The sequence below is a fragment of the Castanea sativa genome, chromosome 9 (genome assembly GCF_040712315.1).
Source record: "Castanea sativa cultivar Marrone di Chiusa Pesio chromosome 9, ASM4071231v1".
Taxonomy (NCBI): domain Eukaryota; kingdom Viridiplantae; phylum Streptophyta; class Magnoliopsida; order Fagales; family Fagaceae; genus Castanea; species Castanea sativa.
The window spans coordinates 36,888,258-36,908,033 of NC_134021.1; the positions used below are offsets into that span (position 1 = coordinate 36,888,258).

The 19,776-nt window shown below is 34.7% G+C and overlaps 3 protein-coding genes across 3 annotated transcripts; all 3 read left to right on the top strand.

The window, feature by feature from the left end:
• The first annotated feature begins 5,409 nt into the window (after window positions 1-5,409).
• On the top strand, window positions 5,410-7,102 carry LOC142609150 (uncharacterized). The gene is made up of 4 exons (XM_075780769.1): window positions 5,410-5,520; window positions 5,665-5,734; window positions 5,854-6,185; window positions 6,575-7,102. The coding sequence occupies exons 1-4, from the start codon at window positions 5,410-5,412 to the stop codon at window positions 7,100-7,102; spliced, it is 1,041 nt and encodes a 346-aa protein (XP_075636884.1).
• A 2,114-nt stretch (window positions 7,103-9,216) lies between these two features.
• On the top strand, window positions 9,217-10,612 carry LOC142609800 (mitotic-spindle organizing protein 1B-like). The gene is made up of 2 exons (XM_075781522.1): window positions 9,217-9,606; window positions 10,413-10,612. Exon 1 carries the CDS (start codon window positions 9,369-9,371, stop codon window positions 9,600-9,602), a length of 234 nt encoding a protein of 77 aa, XP_075637637.1. The 5' UTR covers window positions 9,217-9,368; the 3' UTR covers window positions 9,603-9,606; window positions 10,413-10,612.
• Window positions 10,613-18,340: 7,728 nt separating this feature from the next.
• Window positions 18,341-18,829, top strand: LOC142609151 (limonoid 21-O-acetyltransferse-like). The gene has a single exon (XM_075780770.1). The coding sequence runs from the start codon at window positions 18,341-18,343 to the stop codon at window positions 18,827-18,829; it is 489 nt and encodes a 162-aa protein (XP_075636885.1).
• The last annotated feature ends 947 nt before the right edge of the window (window positions 18,830-19,776 follow it).

A 19,776-nucleotide genomic window follows, 5' to 3' on the forward strand; every position in this document is an offset into this window, starting at 1 on the left:
AAGCTTTCACTACAACAATATTACTTAGCATTTTCACCCGGACTGTTTTTGCTTCTTCTTAATGAATTGCTAAGTTACCAAAAAAAGTGACACTCAAGATAGTAGTAGTGGACCTATATATAATGATAGCAACATAAAGTTGATTGATGGCAATGATGCTGCAACAAGGAGAATCCCCTTGGATTAGCTACTATTTTGTTTTATGCACTTTGGTATTTGTCTCATCAATCCTTCCACAAAGATCTATTATATATCTCGTCTCTTTGTTCTGTACTGGATTTTTATATGTATGTGTTGAATTGACTTTCAAATTTTTTTTTTTTTTGGTTGTGGCAGATTTTTTCTGCTTCAAGGTTGGATATACCCAATAGTTGGCAATTGCCACAGGTAATTTTTTCTTTTTTTTCAAGGTTGGATATATGAACTCTGTTGTACCTTTTTTGTTCTTTTTTGAAATTGTGGGTATCTTGAATTTGATATTGTGGAAAGGTGTGTAGATATATTTGCTGGGAAATTAACAAACTTTTGGTATCATTCTCTCTTTTTCAGAAACTTGAGGGCACCCATAATGGCTGAAATGTTCAATTGCACTAGTTGATAACTTCTTGCTTTGGAGACGATGATGAAGAATAAAATGTATCAAAACTTTTAAATCTTTGATAGATTTGGTTTTTGTACACAGTGTGGTTGTTGCTATCTTTTCTCTTAAACAATAATTGACATATTGACAGTTTGTATGCGGCCCCTTATCTGTTAAGTAATCTCAATATTGAAATTGATACACATCATAGGTGTTAATTTGTAGGTTTGAGTTTAGAGATCAAAGAAAGTGTAATTGTAGCAATATACCTTGATGAAGGGATTAGTGGTGTTTAAATATCTCTCTGTTTCAGATATATGGGGTCATTGATATCACTTTTGCTATACATCAATATCATGGCATATCATCTCAACAATTGTGAATTTTTGTGTGTGTGTCTATATATATTTATTTATGAAAGATCTGATTTGTATTTATGGTTTTAGACTTTGATCTGTTAGGGTTTTTCATGGTTCTATTTTTGGAGGGGTTAAAATAGTAGCAAGCTTAGACTCTGATATGATATGTTTTTTTATTTATTATTATTATGAAAATTTGATATGTATTTATGGTCTTGGACTCTAATCTATATTATTGAGCTGAATCTTTGTGCTTTGCATCACTCTTGTGATGGTTTCTATTCATGTTATGCTGTTCTACACTGCTTAAAGATTTAAACTATTTTTTTTATTGGGCCATGGTTTAGGCCACAGATTGGGCCTAAGGTGGCATGGTTGGGTGGGGCTTGACGGGGCGGGTTTGGGGTTAAAAAAAACCCGTTTATTAAACGGGACAAGTTCGGGTATAAAGAAACCTGTCTGAACCCGACCCATTGCCATTCCTATATGGGAGTACTGTTGCCATGCATGGGTCAATGTTGGAGAATAGCAACGTTTAAGAAAGATAATGCATAAGATTATTGTATATATTTATTTAAAAAAAACATAATTAAGAGTTTGACTTACTTTTAGTACTTTTTTAACTGGATATGTCCTTTTGTTTTAAATATACAATGACAAGTGGTAGTGAGTTTTAATCTTCACCTTTTATTAAGTTAGTGGGAGATGTGTCAATTTCTCATAAAAACAAAAAGAGATTCTAGTTAAAAAAAAAAGTATTGGAGGTAAGCCAATTATTAATAGCTTTGATCATTTAATATTTTAGGGCTACCAAAAAAATGTGACCCAATGAATTAAATGAAATCACTTGAGACAGACAAACTTGAAGAGCAAGAAACCGAGAATTGCGGTTGCGGTTTTAGTAAAATCTAGACCAAACTGCATCAAAACCATCTGAATATATATATATATATATATATATATATATATTTTTTTTTTTAATATTAGACATATAGAGAGGTGTTTACCTTAAGGAATGTAATAATAATCCCCGCATTTGAAAAAAAGAACTAAAAGAATTAATTTAAAAAACCACATACACCATTGACTCTATTACAAATACATAATTTCTAACCTATTGCAACGGATTACTTAGTAATGAGTAACTACTTGCTCGTAATGAGTAACTACTTGCTCACGAGAACAGATGAACAATACCATAATGTTTTTGATGCTTAGTTCCATAAAAATTTTTTATACAAGATAGAATTTCTACTCTACTCTAATTTAAGTGTATATGTGTGTGAAGCTCTCTCTTGGAGACTTGAATTCTAGCCCTTGCCCATCACACCTTACAAGTATTTATACCTTACGGAGTGACCACCGCACTAAGGGTGCACGGTGGCATGCATAGTTCCATAATGAAAGTCCCACCACCAAAAATCACTCAAATCATGCACAAAGCTTGTCATGTTTGCAACAGAGCTTGTCACACGATTTATACCTAAATACCACAATTAGTTCAATTTATCATGGTAAGACTAGGAATTCTCACATGGCTACTTTCATATTGGTCCATAATCATCTTCTAACCTAAATTTGTACCCTGATACTGGAGTCACAAACCATCTCATACCTGATATAAGCAATTTGAATATGCAATCTAAAGAGAGTACAATGGCAAGGATCAAGTACATAAGGGAGATGCACAAGTTTGACTATCACTCACATTGACATCGGCTCTTCCCTTACTTTTATTTTCAAATAAGAACTAGGAATATTCAATATTGGCCTTTACTCTTTCTTTTCATCATCTTCCACTCGTCGAACCTATACTTCTTATGTTGCTGCCGAATGAGCTTCACTCCCTGACTGGGATAATAGATTTGGACACCTAGCCATTCACATAATACATTGTGAATTAGGCTGCGTTTGGTTGGACAGTAAATAAGTTTCATAAAATATTTTACGCATTTGCGTGTGTTTGGCAACAACTGAAAATTTGGTCAAACTGAAAATCACTTCCATTGACCGTAAAATACACCTTCCCACCCGTAAAACAATTTCCCTTTCTATTTTACTTTCAATTCATTTCCATCTCTCATTTTCGCCTCTCACGCACTCTCGGCTTCTCGCACTCTCCCTCACTCCAGTCGAGCTCCACTCTCTGCCTCACGCCAGTCCGAGCTCAACCATCTCCCTCACGCCAATCCGAGCTTCACCCACAGTCCGACGAGCGCCGCCACTCTCCCATGGTGAGTTTCCTCCATTGTTTCTCTTCCTTTCACAGTCCGACCCAGCCTCTACAATAGCCGACCCACACACCTTCGACCCACTCTACAAAACCTGACCCACACACCTCTGACCCACACTCTACAAAGCCCAATCCACCCACCTCCGACCCACACACCTCCAACCCATTCTACAAAACCCAATCCACCCACCTCCAACCCACCCTCTACAAAACCCGATCCACACCTCCAACCCACCCTCTACAAATGCTACTCTCAGGGGTTGAACCGATCTATATATATATTAGATTATTTAATTAAATACATATATTAATTATTTATTTACTTTTTTTAATTATCTAGTTATTTATTTAATTATTGATTTCAGAAATTAAATTTTGCCAGTCTTACAATTATACAAAAATAGGAATGCAATGTGTTTTGTTGGTGTTAAAGTTCAATTAGTGCTTTTCTTGATGTCTTTGTTGATGGGTATTCTATTGTTTAGCCAGAAAATGTTTAGACACTTAAAATAGGGGTATGGTTAATATAGTAGATTATTATTTAAAGGGGAATTAAACATTTTATGCTTCTCCTAATGGTTTTGATCTCACTTGTCCAAAAAATAAAAAATAAATAAAAATACTACAGATTGCTTGAATGTTTAGGAATTGGTTGGTTTGTACACAATAAAATATTGAATGTGATGGTATTATGTTGTGTACCTTGTTGATGGCTTTGGCAATACAGAAATATATGTGCATAAATTTTGGTACTCGTTATGACTGTGATTTGTGAACAGGTTGATCAATGAATATGGCACCTTGTGAATATTATGGACAGCTTGCCACAATAGTTGTGTTTTTTTCCTTGATCTTGGATTGGGCTTGTTATAACATTTATTTGAATTTGGATTGTTTAACAAACTTTGAGCATGACTGTATATACTGATTGTGTTAGAGATCATGGGTGTTGTGTTGGTTGACAGGGTGTGCTCTGCTGTTTTACTGTTTGGCTGTTTTTATATCCTGTGTAATCAATATCATGCTTGTTTGCATACCTTTTAGACCACAGTGTTTGTGATATTTTAGATGAAGAAAAAAACCAAAGCAGTAGTTCTTGCCTCAGTTGCATCTGTCCTCCTTGTGGGGGTTGCATTGGTAAGGAAATTGCGACGTAGATGACTGCCTAGGGCGCCTTATGTTAATCATGCAGTCAAAAGAGAGCATTACATAAATAGTATTCTGCATGGAAGTGAGAGACTTTATGTTAGTCAAATTAGGATGAAGCCTATAGCTTTCCACCACTTATTTCACATCCTCACTGAGGGGGAGCACATATGCCCTACTACGCACATGTCCGTTACGGAGCAAGTGCTAATTTTTTTACACATTATTGGTCATAATGTGAAGTTTCGTGTAATTGGTAGTCGATTCCATAGATTGACTGAGACTGTCCATAGATACTTCAACGTCGTCTTTAGGGGGTCCTGAAATTATATAGAGCTCTAATAAGATTGTCTAGTGAAGATACACCCCCAGAGATAAGGGATAGCAGAAGGTTCTACCCATAATTTAAGGTAAATATTGCGACTTGTGTACATGTGTAAATTGTGAAGATTTGTGTAATTTCAAATCATTATGTTTGTCGAAATTAGGATTATGTTGGAGCGATAGATGGTACACATGTTCGTGCATCTGTGCCACCTGAGATACAAGGAAGGTTTTGTGGTCGCAAAGGTGGAACCACGCAAAATGTGTTAGTTGCCATTAGTTTTGACTTGAAGTTCACTTATGTATTGGCTGGATGGGAAGGCAGTGCACATGATTCACGTGTGTTAAATGATGCATTTGCTAGGCCAAGGGGATTTTCAATTCCCTCAAATATTATAGGATTATTTCACCTTTTGAGTTTATTATTTTAATAAATTTTGTACATTTTTCTAAGCATAGTAGTGATTTGGTTTTATTTTTGAACATATGTAGGTAAGTATTATCTTGGTGATGCTGGGTATGGTAATAAAAATGAAATTTTGTCACCCTATTGGAGTGTGCGACATCACTTGAAAGAGTTTAGTGATCGTCCTCCTGAGAATGAACAAGAATTGTTCAACCTCCGACACTCTTCCTTGAGAACTACCATTGAGTGAGGGTTTGGAGTGTTGAAGAAACGTTTTCGAGTGTTGGATGCAGAACCATTTTGGTCTTTTGAAACCCAAGTGAAAGTAGTGTTAGCATGTTGTGTGATTCATAATCACATTATGGGGGTTGATCCTGCTGACTATATTATGGAAGCTGCAATGAACCAAGTAAAGGGTAGTGGCTCTCAACAAGAAACACAGTCACGTTGGGACTCCGTTGAAGACAGTAGAGTGTGGAATGCTAAGAGAGATGAGATATGCTAAGCTATGTGGTTTGATTATACCAGGAGTGGAGAGTAGAACTTTATTTAGATTTATATGATTGTCATATGTACTGTATTCTTGTTTTCTATATGCTCAATCTATTTAATGTAGACTTCTGGTGGTGTAAGGATCATTATTTTCAACAATACATTGTTATTTCCAGTAGTTGTTTCGTTCTGTTGTACACATCTATAATCGTGATTGTATGTGTGTTTGATTTGTTGTTCATATGCACAGTAATTTGTAAATGCTCCTTGGATTGTTTAAATGCTAGTCTCACTATGCAATTATCATATGTAGTAATGTCGAAAGGGAAAGAAAATGTGGGTAGTAAGCAATTCCGATGGTTACCGCCAATGCACACGACGATGCTAACTGTACTTGCCGAAGAGGCCACGAAGGGCAACAAGCCCTCAAACACTTTTAAGCCCGGTTCCTTCGCTACTGTCGCCAAGGCGATATCTGAACAGTTTAGGGTCAAGTGCCACCCCTCGTATGTTGAGAATCGGTTGCGTACTTTGAGGACAATGTGGACTACCATTCAAACTCTTCAAAAGAAGAGTGGGTTCGATTGGGATGATAGCTTAAAAATGATCATGTGCGATGCGAAGACGTACCAAGAGGAAGTTATGGTATGGCTTTCAACTATATTTTCTTAATATAAATGATAATATATTTTTTTGGCTTTTATAATCTATGAATTGAGAACAAGACAAGGCTGACTTAGTACCCTCTTTATATAAAAATTATAGTGTCATTCTTTTTAGGATTCCATTGCTCTTCAAATTTAACTTTCATGTGAGGATCTATCGTAAAATCTAGTGTTAGCATTTGTGCATTGTATTTTCTATTGTTCTTATCCCATAAATCATGAATTATGTCTCTTGTGGTAATAATAGCTTCTTTATTTTTCTTTATCATTCACATAAATCATCTAATGACATCTATATTGAATTGAATATTGAATTTATGAGTGAAGTGATCATTGCATTGTTATTGTATGTTCCTTTCTCCCTTACAGGCGCATCGTAAGCATGCTGATTTTTTGAACAAGAAGATAGAGATGTATGATGAGTTGGCCATTGTAGTGGGTAAGGATTTGGCCACAGGAAGCTTTGCTAAGTCATATGTTGATATTGACATAGAGCAAGACAATGTAGAGAGCATTGAGATGGTGGCTGATAATGGGGAGGAGGGTGTGGTGGATAAGGGGAAGAATGTGGTAGAATCATCCACCACTGGGTCCACAATTTCGAAGTCCCGCAAAAGAGGTCGTGCACCTCCCTCTGATGATAGTGTTTGGACTGATTTGTCTAATCAGCTTAAGGAAATTGTTGTGGCCTTGAAAGAAATCAACCGGGGGCCCGTTGATTTTAATAGTCTTTACTCTGAGGTGATGGCTATAGCGGCGGATGGGTATAGTGAAGATATGCTCGCAACTGCCTTTGACCATCTGTGTGAAAATAAGAAGGCAGCTAGGGGATTTCTGGCCAAGAATGCTAAGCTGAGGAAGCTTTGGATGGATAGTTATTTGTTCACTCGACTTTGACTTGTCTGTTTAGTGTTGATTGTGATGGTAGCAGTTTTAGGGATTGTGTGTGATGTAGTACTAGTATGATCCTAACATTGTATTATATATGTGACAATTGTATTATCGGTAAGCAGCCTATGTATGTATTTGTAACCTGTAGGATGTGAACTCTTTTGTATTATTGGGACGATACAATTGCCCAAGTTATGTATGATGACTTTAAGCATGTAGGGCACATGTGTACTGTTCAGATACCACGTGTAGGTATCAATTTTGTACACCATGGACTTGTAATGCTAATGGTGAAAGTACATTATGTGCGTTTTGATATAAATATTATAGGTATATTCGGATGCTTTTTGTTGATGTTGAAGTCGATGATTATTTTTGTGATGCTTTTTGCAAATGTTGAAGTGGATGATTATTTTTGTGCTATTACAGGTTCATCTAGGCAATGCAGGTTTTTATTTGTAAAATGCATTTCATATTTTCCATAAAATGTGTGAACAAACCAAACATGGGAAAATGAATACAGTAAAACGAATTTCGAGGCAGCCAAACAGTGGAATTTGTTTTCTGCCTTATTTTCCATGGTGCAGCCAAACAGCCTGAGTACATTTTCTTTACGGGAAAATATTTTCCCTTGAAATGATTTTCCGTCCGGAATTGATTTACCGTCCAACCAAACGTAGCCTTAGTAATATTTCTTGATTCAAACTTCCTTTTGTCAGAAATGAAATACTTCCATTTTTTGTCGTTTGATTCTAAATCTAGATCTCCTTTGGAATTATTATTTGTTGATGGGAGGACCTTACCCAATTGCTCCAATAAATGGTTCATGCTATTATTTGAATTTTGTTGAAGATTTTAGTCAATTCATTTTGTCATGACCATGTAGTGAGTTGAGTTGTGAAATTATTTATAGGAATAGAAGGACAGTTGACTCTCATTATCCTGATAACCAATTATACGGTATGTTTGTTTTGCTGGAAAACTTTCTGTAAAGATAGTTTTCCACATTTTCCAGTGTTTGGTAGCACAAAAAAAAACTGATCAACGGAAAACTATCTTTAGTTAATGGAAAATCTAAATAAAAATAAGGCTTGTTTTTTATAGCTTGTTTTCCAAAAAAAATTTTGGAAAACAATCTCTATCTCACAGTACGCTCTCTCACTCTCACTCTTTCTCTTTTCCCTTTTCTTTTTCTTTCCTCACACCCTCACTATCACTCACTCTGGTCTCTCCTCTTCCATAGATCTCTCTCCCTCACTCTCTCTCCATATTTCTCTCCCCCTTTATAACACAGTTCTTTGAGTGAATTTTTTTCCCCTCATTGCTTAATAATTAGTGTACTAGCAAAAAGAGTAGACAATGAAAAATTATTGTTATTTTGTACTTATTAAAGATGTATTCTTCTGTCAATTTTATGTATATAGGCAAATGGTTTATATATATATATATATATATATATATATATAAATGTGTGTGTGTGTGTGTGTGTGTGTGGACGTTCCTGTCCATATATATATAAGTAAAATGAGTGGTAAAGATCATGAAAATTTGACAACTAATTTTTATTGTATCTATTGTCAAAATTTTTGTACGAAAACCAAATTCATCCTTGGTTTTTTTTTTTTTTTAATATTGATTACATTAGTTAGTTTACATAATACACATGTTTTAAATTACACAAGAAATATAAGAAATAAAAATAAAAATTTGCATACCAAACACCAGAAAACATTCTCAAACTCATTTTCAAGGTCGTTACCAAATACTGGAAAATGATATAGTTTTCTAGAAAATGCTCTTTGAAAAATGAACAATTTTTCAGAAAATGTTGATGCTGAAACAAACAGAGCGATAGTACAAACTGTAACGTCAACTATCACCTTTAGAAGCTTATAAATTTTGAAATTCATTTAAGCTTGAGGATCTAATTTCAAACTTTTCCCCCAATATGGCTTAATTTGAAAATTGAAACCACCTTATAGCCTTATAGGGTTTAAAATGTAATTTGCATAAAGAAAAAAAAATTATAGTACTATTTTTTTTCAATACCGTTGCAGAAAGATTTACTTTAAGCATTTTTTTATTTTAGATTACTCGAACCCCAGTCTCCTATTGAGACTTGAGAGCTCCACCAAGCATTAGGACTTCGAATTCCCCTAAAAATTTCAGATCGATTTCAAACTTTTTAAGGTCCCAAATATCTTTGTGACACTGTTCAATTGGAGGCAAGTGGGGTCCAATTCGAATAGGTTGTTGTTCGAGAAAGAGATCAATGGATCCGGAGGCTGCTCGAACGGCGAGGGAGTCACTCGACCTTGCATTCCACATGTCGAACATTCTCGACACTGGGCTCGACCGCCACACCCTCTCCGTCCTCATAGCTCTCTGCGACCTCGGTCTCAACCCGGAGTCACTCGCTGCCGTCGTCAAAGAACTCCGAACTGAGCCTCCGCCGACCTCTTCCGCAACCCCAACAACATCTACTGCTCCGTCGTTTCTTCCCTGAGCAGGTGCCTTATTTGCTCGGCGTGATAGCTTCTTTAGTTATTAGTGTGTTCGTTAAATGTTTGTTAAAATGCCTAGCAAGTCACGTAAATGACTTGGGCTTCATTGTCGTTGCTGAGTTCATTTAAGAATTTTACAGTAATAGATTCAAATCTTGAAGAGTACGAGAATTTGAGAATGCCATTCCAAAAATTGGCATGCTTGTTAAGAACTGAAGGGCAGCTGTTAATTTTTATGTCATGAGACTTGTTGCTTTTCCCACTAACCTCAATATGGTTTTAGTTTAGTGGTTCCTCGAATTCATGGGTTCTCAATATGGGGTCTTGAGTTTTGACCCTCCTCACTAGCATTTAACTCTCCCTTTGGTTCTACCCATTGGGATTTCTCACCTTTTCTTTTTATCAGATTGTATTTTTCTTTTTTCTCTTTTTATTAATGAGGTTGCCCATTGGAGTTTATCTGTATAATTGCCTGGGGAATGTGTGATGGGACTGCATATCTTGGGATCGATCATGCTCTCAAAGAACCTTGGACATCCTGTTGGAAAAAGAATAAAAGAAAAAAAAATAATGTCTTTGCATTCCTTGCAGACTTTGATTGGCATATTGTGCTTGAAGGTTTTGTAAGAGTGGTTTGGATTTTATTTGGGAACTATGTTTTTCCTATGTAGTATGTACAGTTTCACGATCTTTCCTTTGGCCTGAGTTACAATAATATTGTCATTTAACCTATCTCTGAACACTTTCTGTTGTAGATTCTTTACATGTTGTCACATTGTGCCTTGACTAAATTATGTTATGGTTTTACCCAGGCCATTTGGATATCAAAGATTGAATTAATCTCTTCAGAGAAAATGCAGTCTTCCATTTTTTGTAGTATGTAAGATCAGTTCAAATATGCCAAACCTTTCAGGTTAGAATTAGTAGTTCATATTGGCTTGTACATTTATGTTGGAAGTTTCAGGTTGATTATCTTTTGTTCAATGAAAAGCGCCTAATCATGGTTGGCATTGTTGTAACTATTCTTGAGGCTTGACATTTTGGTAGCTTTGTCTCTTGCATGATTTGTGAAACTCTTATTGGTCTAATTCTTAGTTTGTGAAAGAAATGCTTGTGAGATGGCAGAACCTCTTTTATGCAAAAAATCCATTTCATTCTTTAAAATATTAATGATCTTATTATGATTTTACCCTTTCATATGTAATAGTGTAAAAATAAAAAATGTAGATTTTTATTATTATTATTATTTTTTCAGATTGTTTACCTTTCACAGATTGGATTGATAATAGGTTGGATAACCTAATTAGGAGAAGAGGCTACATTAGATCATGTTTCTTTTAATAGCTTTTGCAGAATTTAGGACTTACCAGGTGCGGAGCTGTAGAACCTCTTTGAGATTTTTTAATTGCAACTTTGATGATTTACATTATCTGTGTGTTATTAGATATCAAATTTTGTAGAAGTACATAAGCAATGTGATACGATAGCTGTTATTTAGAACGCAGTAGACCAAACCTAGTCAAACTAACAAAGCACCCCGTTATCTTACAAACACAGCTTAACTGCTAAACTTATTTTCTTTTTGATAAGTGCTTTACTGCTAAATTTATGCAGCAGGGGATTGCCGACCACCTAATGAACCAGATGACTTTATTCTGAAATGAGCTCTTAAATTTCTTCTTTTGCAGTAGTCAATACATGACATCATTTGTAATTGTTTTCAAGATTTCTTCCTCTATCATTCTGTTCTCTCCACATATTGTAGAGAGTAGTTGCCGTTGCTAGTTTAGTGGTAATGCTCTTGACGCTTCCCCCTTCCAGTTTATCTATTTATAGTCCATTAAACTTCAGCATCCCTGTTCCCACTCTTCCTAGCACGCAAGCACATCTTTTGGAACTCTGCTCTATGTTGTGATCCAGAGAGTCGGTTTTGTTCTTGTAGTAGTGATAAAGACAACCTTTGTTGAATCCCCATTTGGCCAAGGAGGGGGAGGGCTTTGGAAAAGTGAAAACTGAAAGATAGGAGTTCTGTGGGGGGAAAAAAAAAGTAGCACAGATTCTATTTTTGTCTTTCAAATTCAAAAGGTTATATTCTCGTTCGTTGAAACTTTAAAATGTTCTACATTTTGGTCTTTCGTCAACTCCTATTAAGTTTCAGGGACAAAAACACAGGTATATTATTTCAGGTGAATTTTGTATTAGACCCGCCACCCAGAGAGCCAGTAGTTTTTTGGGTTCCAAACCTGCTACCCACCCTTCCACCTCGTCGAAACTGCTTGTCAACTTTCAGGTTGGGCCAGATCAGACATATGGATCGGTTTTGTGGATCTGTTGAGCACCCTAGGTGAAAATGACATTAATTCTTTTATGGAGAATTTTGTTTGAGTTTTTAAGTAAATACAAGCAGTAGCTACTGGGTTTTGTGAGTGAGAGCCGTTGACTATTGTTTAATTGGGTTAGTGTTGTTTGTTGGGCCTGGCAGTATGGGTTTCAGCTGAGGGGGTGAGTGGGTGAAATTCTGAGGAGGTTTGGTTTTTATGTTTGAAATTCACGGGTTTCAGCCAAGTGTGGGTTTTGATGCTTAGTAAGCTGTGTGGGCAAGTGGGAGCAATTGTGTTGTGTCCATGTAAATGATGATGTTTGGATAATTTTTGGTGGCTTGGATGGGTTCTGGATTGTGGTTATGGGATTAGATTTGAGTAGTATTGTCAGTATGGTTGGATATAGAGATTTTTGTAACATTTTGGTAGCAACGGGAGCTTTGTTAATGGCCGGTGGCTTAGGCTCATTCCCTCTTTTGCTTCATAGCACTCTCCTATAGTATTTAAACACTGAAACGGAACAAGCGGTAGTTCCTCGTCCTTTTAATTGGGATGTGGATTAGAGATGATACTAGTCTTCTAGTAGTAAAACAAGGAAATCACAGTGCAAGGTTCTCCAAAATTTAGACTATGAAAGAAAATAGCTTGAAAAACAGCCTTGAAAACTTGGAACAAGGACACTATTTTGGCAACCTGCAAACATGAAAAAGTACTTGGGAATAAGGGTCAGCAATGGGCCGGGCTTCTTTTTACTTGGCCCATGTGCCTAGTGGGCTATTGACTATAGGCTGGAAGTGAAAATCCGTACCCATGGACCTGTGGCAATACCTAATTTGTTTATTTTTAGCGGGCTGGGCCTTATTGGTCGGATCTAATGGGCTATCCGTGAGTTTTTAACGAGGCTTCAATAGCTTATAAAATTTAATTATAAACTATAGTAATATTGTAAAGAAATGTGATCCACAATATTTTTACAACAAATCCTAAATGGCAGGTTATTACTGGTTGTTATTGGTGGGTAAAAAAGTAATTTTAATGATAAATTCAAATTATAACCAATAATTAAGGCTGAGCATAGACCCAGCCAACCCGAAGGGTCTTGGGCAGGTTGAATGGATGCTTGGGTTGGGTTTGTGTCCATTATTCGGGTCTATCTTGGGTTCGGGTCGGTTTCGGGTCCAACCGACTGATCTTTTAAAAAAAAAAAAACACAACTAATGTATCAGACAAGCACGAAACTATGGTTGAGAATCTTGTACTATATTTAGTAACAATATGACACAGACCCAAGAGAGGGAGATTCCCCTCAAAAAAGAAGAGAGAGAGAGAGATATGTAAATGTGTCTGATTCTCTAGGCTACTCTATATGTATAGGTCATGTTTAGTGTGGTGTTTTTTTTTTTGGTTATGCTAGAGAAAATAGGACTGTATTTATGATGATAGAAACAAATGAGAAAATGATAAAGAAAATAATACATATTCCACTATTCCATACTCGTTTGTCAGACTTAGCACCTAATTGGGTAATGGAATTTAATATTCTTAATTTATTGTTTAAAGGGTGTTTTCAACAGTTTTTAATGAGTTTCCATATATAAACTCTACTATTTAATATTTTTAATAGATATTTTTTTTGTAATTTTCAATGTCAAGTGTTGACTTTATATATTGTTTTTATTTAAATAGCAATGTTCTTTTGTTGCAATATTTCCAAATATAATTTTTAACAAAATTACAAAGCTCTTAATGACTTTCAATATATATTAGTATATGCATGAGATAAAAATAAATTGAATTTGACTTAGCTTATGTTTTTTTTTAGAGAGTTTCAACCTATGGCGTCCGCTCCTGATAATAGCTCTTTATTATCAGACCAAAACACCAATCAGTTTTTGGTGTAGGCAGGGATTAAACCTCAGATCTCTTATACAACCATCAGAGATTTTACCAGCTGAGTTAACTGGAACCCACAACTTAGCTTATGTTTTAGATCAACTAAATTTGTAAAGCTAGAGAAAATAAGACATTAATTTGTAAAGCAAGTCGTTACAACTTATTAATATTTTGTGTTTGCCACGGAATGTACTAATGTTGCATCAAACTAACCTATTTGCTTCTATTCTTAGATAAGACTAGAATACATACAAAGTTAGTCAATTCCCTTCATTTCACCAAATGACACTTTTTTGCCTAATCAAGAAATTGTAAAAGTTATATTTAAATACAAACTAACCTATTTGATATTTTCCTGAAACTTTCAAATGTTGTTTTTATATATTGCTTTTATTTAAATAGTAATGGTCTTTTCTTGCAATATTTCCAAATATAATTTTTAGCATAATTTAGTTTATTGTAGCATAATTTTCTAATGACAATACTTTCCATCCAAATGAAGGTTAAAATGATAATAAAATAATTGGAATTTACAAAAAGGAGTAACTCTTAACAATAATATTTTCCATAGGGAAAGTCAAATTGTTGTTTAAAAAATATTTTCAGTCCTAATTATATCGAAGATTTTGTTTCTTATTGGAAAGTATATTTCCAAACTAAGCCTAGTGCTGATGTAAACAAAAATGGTAAATTTTATTTTTTTTCATTCAATGAGGAGCGGGTCAAGATGTACACAAGGAAAAAAATTGAAAAAGTTTGTTGCTTAATCAAGAAATCACGACCATTAAGCCTATACAACAATAAATAAATTATTGAATTTAATTTTTCACATTAATGTAAATCACTAAATTAGTAAAATAATTTCAATAAAATACTGCCTAAACAGACATGCATTAACTTGATAAAGAAGGGAAATGTTAATGAATGCTTTTAGGGCATTGGTTAATAATCCATTTAAAGAAAGTTTTTATGGGAAAAGAAAATAAAACAATTAATGTTTTAACAGTTTTTTTCATTTCTCATAAAAATGGTGTCAAAACTTTCCTAAATTGTATTGTTAACCAATGCCTTAAGGACATTTGTTAGCATGACCCGATAAAGAAAAAGGAATTAACATTTAATATCATAAAAAGTGGAGATCCTTCAAACATGGAAGTTTAAAAATAAAAATAAAACCATGACAACAAGTATGAGTAATAGGGTAAGTAATTTTTGTCCCCATTAATAGCTCATTAAAGTGGTGGCTATTTCAATGTTTCTTTAGGCCTTTCACAGTTTCATCTTCACAAAATTTGGGGAAAAAAAGAAGAAAAGAAAAGATAGACCTGACCCAATACCCGACCACCCAACCCGACTTGAGACCTGTACTTTTTGGGTTGGGTCGAGTTTCTCCCTGATAAACCCGATTGTTATCGGGTCGAGTTGCGGGTGGCAGTAAAACCGATTCAACCCGATATCAATCCTATAAATAATAACTAACCACATTTGTTTGTGAAAATGTTGTAGATGTAATACTTTTCTATATATTTTTTTTAGAAGAAAACTTCTCTATATTGTATTACAAAACACAAATCACAAATTGTCACATTGATCAATTAAATATACTTTAAAAAAAACTATTGATTATTGGTTGAAAATAAAGACTATTGATTAACTTGTATTGATTGGAATAAATAAGTAAATTGATGTATTTATGAATATATATATTATAAAAAATATTAGAGTGAGGGTAGTTGCATCATTACAAAATGTCTAAATCTCAACTTGAAAAAAACAAATTGAATTCCTAGTTGTATCATTATTAAGAAAATAATTAATTTATTTTGTTTAAAATATTAGAGTGAGGATAGTTGCTTCACAATAAAATGTCTACATCCCAACTTGAAAAAAAATCTGAATTCCTTTGGCCATTAGTGGAGCATAGCCAACAGTAAAATATTTTTCTAAGAAAAGAATCATTTTTTCTTTCTTTTATAGGTGGGAATCAATGTTTTTTTAATAGAAAGAATTAAAGCTTATTTACATCTTTTTTTACGATCAAAATCTATTTAATTTTTCAAATTAAAGGTTTATCTATTTCTTTTCTACATTTTAATTAAAAAAATGTCCAAATGTTATTATTATTATTTTTAAACAAATCAAAGTTACTTGACTACTAGGAAAATATATATTTCATAAGCATAATTTAATACATTTACTTCAAGTATTCTAGTGATTAAGTGTGGGATTTTAAAGTTTTTCTCTCATATTTCAAATTTGACTGTGATTCTTCCAAATTATCTTGTTATAAATTCTGAGTTATTGGGTTGGCCCATGGCCTGCTCCATTAAGCTAGTAGGCTACTTATGTGCCTCAACAATACTGGGTTAGGTTGACAATTAGCCTGGTGGGCCAGTAGGCTACCGGGCCAAGCCATGAGCTATTACAGGTGACCCTTATTTGAAAACAGTTAGATATCATTCAAAGAGAAGACCCAACGCCACAAAATTAGGCTGAAGAAGCTTACATATGTAAAGAGCTTCATGAGTTTCTTTATAGAGGAGCAATTTCAGAAACTCAAAACCAAAATTCTCTGGTTAACAAGCCCAAAATTCAGAAGGAAGTATAAAATGGGAAAAATAAAATGAAGGAGTCATATATAGATGATTCTCAAAAAAAAAAAAAAAAAGTCATATATAGATAAAATAAGGAGAAATAATATTTAAGAACTAAGGATATACAATTGTGCACTTTTGACGCTATGGTAACTTTGTAAGTATTAAGTGCTAATGGGATGGGGTGGTGGTAGTAGTGATGGAGGGAGGGGTAAGAACAAGGGTTCAAGTCTCTAGAAGGGAGTTTCACATGCATATATACTTAGATTAAGTTAGAGTAGAATCTTTATCATACATTACTCTTCAAGTTTTGCTTGCATTATCTTGGATGAGGCTAGGTTGCAGTTTTTGTTCGTAGTTTCTATTTGTTTTTGCAATAAAAGTTTCTTCTCTTTAAAATAATAATAATAATAATAAAACGCCACCTTGGAAAATGATTAGCATAGTTGACTTTGTCAAGAAACCAAGCCCCCGCCGCCTTACCCCAAAAAAAGGCATAGATTTTTTGTTACCTGAGGAAGGAGAGGCATATCATGGATAGATTTTTTTGTGAATAACTAATGGAATTATTTGTTTCTTCCAAACATCTCTTTGTCTGATAACTATTTGGCTCTCTCATGAAAATGATGGATTACCAACTCCACGCAAGTGAGAGCTACTCAGAACTTGACTCTCATCAAAGGCGCAATTTTTTGTTTTTCCCAATTGTATGAACACTCACTCGTTCAAAGCTATAGTTGTCATTCTTTATAAAAATAAAAATAAAAATTAAAAGTTTTTTTTTTATTTAATTATACACACACACATACATATGTTGAAATCATCCAAAGCTATGGTTATACCATGGTTTTTAAACCGGGTTGGCCCGTCCGACTGGATTAACTGTGAACCGGTAATAAATTCGGTTTTTTAACTATGAGAACCAAGTATTCATGAATTTTGAGAGAACCATATGAATCAGGGTTCAACCCTTATAACCGTTTGAACCGTAGGCCGGTTCATAGAATAGAACTTATTTGGAAATTAAAATTAAAGAAAAATGTTCTTACCAGGCTCCGAATCTAAGCTCTCTCACCATGTAAGCACTAAGACTGAAGCCATGACAAACGGACCAAGTGCCCTTTTTGGGAGCTAATATGCAGTATTATCAAATTTATATTAAATTTACATGGTTTATAGTTTCTAAACATCTATGTCATCTTTGTAAAACATATTAAATATTACTAAATTTTTTTTCATTGCTAAATTAACTTTTTATTTAAGAATAATACCTATGCAATTTATGAATTTATTTTAAAAGCTTGAAATGATTTCTCTTGAAGGATTATTATAAAAATTTCTTTTTATGCTTATTTATGTTTACTATTTTTTATTAACCTTATAATGTATTATTTTATGTTAACCTCATAATATCATGAAAATTTAAGTGAAATTTGTTTCAATATTTAAGATATTTTTAGTAAATTTTGCTAATATTTAAAAATTTAATACTTTTATTTTATTTTAATTAATTAATAAATTAATTATGATATCATCACAGTTCGACTTCAGTTGAACCTCAGTCCATTCTTAAAAACCTTGAACCTCTTCATTTACCAGTTCTTTGAATGGTCCGAGTTTGAAAACTATGGCTTATAAATGTATAAGTTTATGAAAGAGCAAATTCAAGGTAGAAAACCAGAAGTGCAACCCAAAAGGGAAAATGGAGACAAAAATCATCTCAAGAAAGTTCGTTAAACCATTAATCCCAACTCCTCAGCAACAAAGAACCTTAAGGCTCTCTCTTTTGGACCAAATCGTTCCACCATTATATAGTTCAACCATTTTCTTCTACCCCTCAAAGCCCAATGAAAAAGGAAGTATCACCTCTCAAGTCTTGGAACGATCTTTTCGCCTACAAAACTATCTAAAACCTTGGTTCACTTCTATCCAATGGCTGGCTGTCTCAAAGACGTTGCCACCATTGAGTGCAATGACCAAGGGACTTATTTTGTGGAAGCTCAAGTTAGCTGCCCACTTGTGGACTTCCTTATCCAACCTAATATTGAGTTGCTAAGTCATTTTAGTTCCATCATTGATCCTTATACCACACCATTAGCCTTGGATTCTATGTTGCTTATTCAACTCACTGCCTTTAGCTGTGAAGGAATTGCCATGGCTGTATGCCCTTCACACAAGATCATCGACGCAACATCTCTCTTCACATTTCTCCAAAGTTGGACAGCCATTAGTCGTGGATATGGTGAAGTAGCGCTCTCGAAATTCATTGGAGGTTCTTTGTTGCCATCTAGAGATTTGCCCATCAAGCCTAAGTCCAACGTGAATTCCCTGGCTCAAAAATGCACCACATGGAGGTTTGTCTTTGATGCCACAAAGATAGCTAGCCTTAAGGCCAAAACTGCTGGTGCAATTGGGCAATAGCCACCCACAAACGCAGAGATAGTGTTGGCACTCATCTTGAAATGTGTTATAGCTGCTTCTAAGCCAATATCAGGAGGTTTAGGACCATTGGTATTGTCCCAAGCAGTGAACTTGCGCAAAAGAATGGTGCCACCCTTGCCGGAAAACAGCATAGGGAGTTTCATTTGGGAATTCTTGGTGTTTTCTAAGGATAGTGAGATAGAATTACATGAATTAGTAGCTAAGATGAGAAAAGGGTTGATAGACTTTTGCAATGAGATGGCCAATAAATTCAAAGGCAATGAAGGTTTGCAAATGGTTTGTGAGTCACTCAAGGAGCGGGGTGAAATAATGAACAGAACGGACATTACCATTTATAGGTGTACAAGCTTGTGCAAGTTGCCTCTGTATGAATTTGATTTTGGGTGGGGAAAGCCTATGTGGATCACTAACAATTCAAGAAATTACTTCAAGAACTTAATTGTCTTGATGGATACAAAAATAGTTGGTGGCATAGAAGCTTCGGTGACATTGGAGGAACGAGAGATGAAAATGTTTGAACATAGGACCTATGTGCTTTTGTCTCCCATTTCCATCTACCTCCATAAAGTAAGAACTAAATTCCACATCCTCTTCATGCATCCTATCAAAGGCTGTTTCAAACTTCTCGGCTGCCTCTAACATAAAATATCTGGAATTCCATCTAGTAGGGACATCAAGAGATAACAAACTCTTAGAATGGATTTTTTCATCCTCTACAGCTTCCTTGAACGTATCTATCCTTTTTGGAGATAATTTAACATACCGCACTGCAGTCCTCACCTTAACAATTGAGTTATGAATGCCTTTCAATTCCTCTTGCACAATGAGATTCAATATATGAGCAGTACATCTCATGTGCAAGAACCGGCCTCCCAACATACAACCATACTTCATCTCTAACTTCTTCAAATAATCAAAAGCCACAT

Coding starts and splice junctions, on each gene's coding strand:
- LOC142609150 (XM_075780769.1), top strand. CDS start 5,410: ATGGGGGTTGATCCTGCTGACTATATTATGGAAGCTGCAATGAACCAA. Junction 5,735..5,853: donor AGTAGTTGTTTCGTTCTGTT/GTACACATCTAT, acceptor TATCATATGTAG/TAATGTCGAAAGGGAAAGAA. Junction 6,186..6,574: donor CGTACCAAGAGGAAGTTATG/GTATGGCTTTCA, acceptor TCTCCCTTACAG/GCGCATCGTAAGCATGCTGA.
- LOC142609800 (XM_075781522.1), top strand. CDS start 9,369: ATGGATCCGGAGGCTGCTCGAACGGCGAGGGAGTCACTCGACCTTGCA.
- LOC142609151 (XM_075780770.1), top strand. CDS start 18,341: ATGGCTGGCTGTCTCAAAGACGTTGCCACCATTGAGTGCAATGACCAA.